Source organism: Thalia democratica, unplaced genomic scaffold (genome assembly GCF_965202585.1).
Source record: "Thalia democratica unplaced genomic scaffold, ktThaDemo2.hap1.1 HAP1_SCAFFOLD_352, whole genome shotgun sequence".
NCBI lineage: Eukaryota > Metazoa > Chordata > Thaliacea > Salpida > Salpidae > Thalia > Thalia democratica.
The window spans coordinates 14,632-20,394 of record NW_028139431.1 but is presented as its reverse complement, the minus strand read 5'-3'; the positions used below and the strand labels follow the sequence as shown (position 1 = coordinate 20,394).

General features: G+C 30.8%; 1 protein-coding gene across 1 annotated transcript; it reads right to left on the bottom strand.

The window, feature by feature from the left end:
- Positions 1 to 2,157: 2,157 nt before the first annotated feature.
- On the bottom strand, positions 2,158 to 4,867 carry LOC145846212 (kelch-like protein 35). Its single transcript, XM_082953124.1, has 2 exons — positions 4,660 to 4,867; positions 2,158 to 3,542 (listed from the first exon to the last, which is right to left on the bottom strand). Exons 1-2 carry the CDS (start codon positions 4,865 to 4,867, stop codon positions 2,158 to 2,160), a joined length of 1,593 nt encoding a protein of 530 aa, XP_082809250.1.
- Positions 4,868 to 5,763: the final 896 nt, after the last annotated feature.

Genomic DNA, 5,763 nt, shown 5'->3' with positions numbered 1-5,763 from the left:
ACAGCTGATTGCGAGTGAGTTCCGAGAAGGAAAGAAAAAATATTTTAATACACCTGTAATTTTTAACCAAAGTTTGTTTGCATTTTTTTTTAAAGTAGCTTTACCATTTTAATATCTTATGGCATGTTAAATATAAATTGACCGATTAGTATTATATTCAAGGAAGCCAACTCATAGTTTTTAACACTCTCTAAAACACTAACTAAGTATGGTAATTGAACTGCAGTTTAAGAACAAGTTTGGCTACTAACTTACAACTTGAACTTAGCTGTATGAGATCTAAAACATTTAAACATCCGATCAGAAGTTTTAAAAGGAGTAATTAAACATAATTTTTTAACTCTAATTATCGTAAATATAAGTTTACTTACGCATTTCATTAACTATACAATTCATCTATGCAAACAATTTAAGGTTTGATTCATTTTAAAACTTCAGTTTTAATTATAATTTACACTATATTTCGTCTAAAAAGTATACTAAACTTTGTTTTATATCTACAAAAAATTTTAAAACGAAAGATGAGACATAGAATGTATTTGAAACTTTAAGAATTTAAACTGATAGTTAAATAGCAAAATAATTGTTTGAGAACATTTTAACTTGGTCAATTAAACGTGTTTCAGTAAAAAAAAGATATAACTTAAAACTCTGTATGTTTTGCAATATAAAAAGGAATTTACGTGGAGGCAAACTTTCTCACAAAAATTTTACATATTTAATTTTACAAGTTTGACATATTTTAGGTAAGTGTAACTTATTTTTTCGAGCGAATAATCAGAAAATTTGTGTTACGTATTTATACAAATTTAATTATAAAGTACTAAATGATTATTTATTATATCTGTTTTTTTGAAACTTTAGATTCAGATTTAACTCAACATGTTTGATAAGCTGATAAAGCAAATAAGCACGTAAGAGATGAAATGTAAAAACTATAATTTAGTATTTATCTAATTTAGTATTTTTTTTCCTAGCTAGATAAACAATCGTTTAACAACTTTTACCGGGTTTTCGTTCGACTTTTAATTTATATGTCTTTGAATTTAAAGTAGTTACAATATCGTTAAATCTACGCTATTTAAACGTAACTGCGGTTTGAATGACAACACAGTTAAGATAGCAATGCTAATTTCGATTCACTTTTGTCTATACATTTTAAGCATCAAAAAGTTTTTCACTTTACTAATTTAGTAGTTTCGCACATTTGACAATGCATTCAAATATTTAAAAACAAATAATTTATTTGTTTAAATACTTTTTCATATTACTAATTAATGTAAATTATCTTCTTCGTTTACAAGTCTTGTAGACTTTGGTTCTGAAAACAAAAATGTTTGTCAATTTATTTTTAGCATCCTTACTATATTTTATTATGCTAAAAACAAAAGAAATCTTCACTTCAGGACTTTCGATTCATACGTTTCAGAATATAACTTAAGGTTTCCAAAAAGTACCCTCGAGTTTAAGAAAATAAGAAATTTTCAGCAAGCTAAAGATAATATTTAAAAATCACGACTTTAAAAAAATTAGATTAAGTGAAATCAGTTTTATTGTTTTGAAACTTATGAGAAATTATCTATTATGTAGAAAGACAAACGTAAGTGAACAAATAATTATGTTTTGATATTACCGTAGAGTTTTTAATAACCCACGCGTTGCTTTAAAAAGCGTAAAAAAAATACTAGCTAGTCTTTAAATTTACTACTCGCTATTTTTTTTATAGAAAATAACGTGATACTTTTAAAATCTTGTATGGCTAAAAGTTTGTTTTATAAAGTGCGGCAACTCTTTTGTTTCTACGAAAAGTATTATGATTATATATACTATGTTGGCTGTAATGTGGTTGTATATTTTAAAACAGTAGGTAAAAAATAATTTATAATCAAAAGAAAATAAATATTGAAACAAAGTTTTTGTCAAATAAAGTTAAAATACAAACGATTCAAAGCATTAATACTCTTGATAGAATTAGTCTTCAAAGTCTGCTAAGTTCTGAGTAGAAGAGTGTAATATTAAGCAATTTATAAAAAAGTAAAAATTATGTAATTACCTACCGTATAGACAAACAATACCATGCGAAAAGAAACAAAGTTTCAGTGTAAAGCCTAGCCTAGTGCTTTGAAATCAGCTAACAAAAGTTATTTAAACATTGATTTAATTTAAGTGAGTTTTTTCTAACAACTCAGGAACTTTAACACAAAAGAAATAATGAGGAAGTCGTGTGAAAGGTTCTTCAGACCACTCATCTCTTTCTATGTCGTAACACCAGCAACCTTCCGCCCCGCCATCATGCAAGACGATCCTGTTTCCAACGGCAGCAGCTTGGAAAGCATAGTCAATCCAAGTCCCAATGGAAATGGGTCCACTTCCGAGTTGAAGCTTGCTTAAGACTCCCAACGGCTTGCTGATCAGCGCGAACCCGCCAGTGACGGAATCGAACACTTCGCAAGAGCTTCTTCCGATCACAAACAGCTTGTTTTTCACCGCAACCAAGCTCAGGTCGGTTTTGCCCTCCACCATTTTCGGCATCTCGTACCAAAAGTCCACTGTGGGGTCGTACGCTTCGACTGATCTTGCTTCCCTACTCCCGCCGCAAACCACCATTCTGCCTTGAAATGCCGAGCAAGCCGCTCCGTGCCTTCTCCTCTTCATTCTGGCAACTTCTTTCCAAGAGTAATCTCTCGTGCTGAACATCCTGCAAATGTCAGTTGCTACATGGCTGCCCCCAATTTTTCCCGCGCAAACGTAAATTTTGTCTACCAACGCGCATGCGCAGAAACGCGCTTGTCTCGCGACCATGTCTGCCACGCGTCGCCATTTTTTTGTGAATATCGAGTACATTTCAACAGAGCTGACAAAGCCGTGCTTGTCGCTTCCGCCGAACAAATACACTTCGCCTCTCAAGTAGACCGCTCTGGCTCTGGGTCGCGCTCTTACAATTTGCGATGCAGCTGAAGTTTTTGCTGCGTAATTGATTTCACGCACATCGGGATCATCATCACCACCGCCGACTAACATGTTGAACGAGGTTTGATCGCAGTACCTGGGCGGAGCAGAAATCCGACGATCGCGTCTCTTGCTCTTTATGGCGTTTTTCAATATGGTCGCGCAACCGTCGAAATTTGTCAAGTTTGTGTAATAATCCAGCAAACAAGCCAGAAAAGCATCTGAAAGCAAGCAAAGACGAACGTTGAGTAAAAGACGGCTGGCGAAATGCCTCCTTTTTTCGTCGAAGCACAACCAGAGGTCCGTTGCGTAAAAGACTTCGAGTTCGCAAGTGACGTGCAACGAAGAACTCGATAATATTCTTGCAACGAGGCCGTAGCTCAGGTGGGGAAAGTTTCTCGTTTCGCAAACCACCGCGAAATGTCGTTTTATGAAGCGCAGCGAAGCGTGAAAAAGACGGCGTAAGTTGAAAGAGGAGGCTATTTCGTAGTATAACGTGACGTTTTCGGGATCAGTTCTTTCAAACAAGATGTTGTTTGTTTCACAGAGAAAATAGCTTCTTTTTTTCAAAGCAGTAACAAGCTCAGCTTTTCCTGTTGTAAAAAAGAATTGTTATTTTAATGTTTTGCAAACAGTATTAATTGATTGTACTTTAACTGTTTATATCCAAAACTTGTACACAACAAAGACAGTTAAATTCATACTTAAAAAGTTTTTTAAATGAACTTAAATCATTTAAACTTATATTCTACGAGCCATAAACAACTGATTATTTTGATAATTTGTGCAAAACTTTGATAAAAAAACAGTTAACTGGTAATAGTTCATCGTTCTTAAAAGTAAAATCTAAAAAAATTTTAGAAAACTATAAATAATATTTTACTATGCAAACTGCTGGGTATACAATTAATAAAAGACGATCAGTTAAAATTGTTAAATTAATGTTTATTAGACAATAAAAAAGACAATTTACTCAAAAAGTGATAAATGGTTGAAATAAATTTAAAAGAAACCCGAATTCGTATTAATTACCTGCGAAACTTTTTAAATTTTCTCTATAAGCTAATATCCTAAATTTTGAGACTTAGTAAAGTAAGCTTTAAAATATAGTAAATTAAGAAGTTATTCAAATATTATAAAATAAAATTAGTTATTTTACTATAATACTCTTATTAATTAGATCTCTAATCTTCACTTCAAAAATATAATATTTATTTTTTTATTATTAGTCAAAAACTTTTTTTTAAACTTCAACAACTGTAGTTTGAATTGTCCGAATTTTATTTTTATCTAATCTTAATTGCTATTTAACAGAACTCGTTTCTTGTTTATATATAGCCAACACTACTCTGTTACTTAATTGGGATAAAAAATTCATAAGTTAAACAATATCACAGAGGTTGACAGCCGTTAAAAAAAGACAAATTTCCTAAGAAAAAGTGGCTCGCGAGCAAATTCTACCGAGGGCTACAGTTACTTAAACTAATTGTGTTGTTAAACAAATAAAAAGTTTTTAAATTTATGCAATTTTAAAGGACTAGCTATTAGTAACTAATAAACTAAAAGCTTTATTGTAAGGTTTTATTTTAATTAATTAGTTTTTTATTCTTTTAAAAAAGTTTGTTTCTAGCTTATAAATACATTGCGAGTCAAATATTTTGAATTAGAATTTTTCTGCTGGCCTAAGTTTGCCGACCATATCATTATTACCTGTTTTAGTATTATCATTAATTATTTGCAAAGTCATAACATCGTTTATTTCTGAACCACTGTATTTGCATAGCTTAATAAATTTTTGTTCTTTTGTTGTCGGTTTTCCAAGCTCGACAAAAGGTTTTACTTCCAATTCTGTCGAATTTTCTTCTGTTTGAGTATTTTCAGTTCCTGAGAACTTGTTGCTTTTTGATACAGTAATCATTGGTATACGTTTTAAAAACTGTAAAATTAATTTTAATAAAAAAAAAATATTCATAACAAAACACCTTTAAGTAATTTATACTGATTTCAGCACAAATATTTTCTTATTTTTTATGTCAAAAAATATCAGTTTCAAACTCTACCCCTTGCAACGATAAACGTTTTCTTGAATGAAGTGAGTGTCTTACACCATGTGTAATTTCATCTGCCCAATTAGTATTCAACCTTTAGGTATATAAATATAAAACAAACCGAAGAATAATAAAACGCTTGGTGACACGCCATTCGTAGAATACTCACAAGGCTAAAATCTCAACACTAAAAACCACAAAGTGTGGGAAAACCATGAAGCTCAAATCCACAAGTAAGTGTTCACCGGCGCTACAACAAAAAAAATCATACCAACAATCCAATCATGCGATCATTGCCACCATAGTGAACTTACAATCAGTTGTTGAGAAAATGCATAAAATTAGCATTATAATGAATACATTAGCATTAAATAACTATCTTAAAGCTTGATAACTAACTAATTTACTGAAATGGTACTCAGAAAAATATCTAAAAGTTAAGCTAAATTAGAAAAAAATAAATAAAAACTATTAAGAAAAATGTAGTTTCTGAAACTTGTATTGGTGGAATTAATTTTAGTCTAATAAAAGTAAGAAAAAAATATGTATATTTATGCAATAATAATTAATATATACAGCTAACAAATAAATATAACAAAAATATAATAAAAACTGGATAGTAACAAACAAACAATCACGCACAACCATACAATATATTTTGCCATCAACAGACCAAAACCAGCCAATCAATCATGATCAGAGTAGACACAAACCAAAATTGACCATACATATATTAAGAGAAATAGATAAAAATAACAACCAAAAG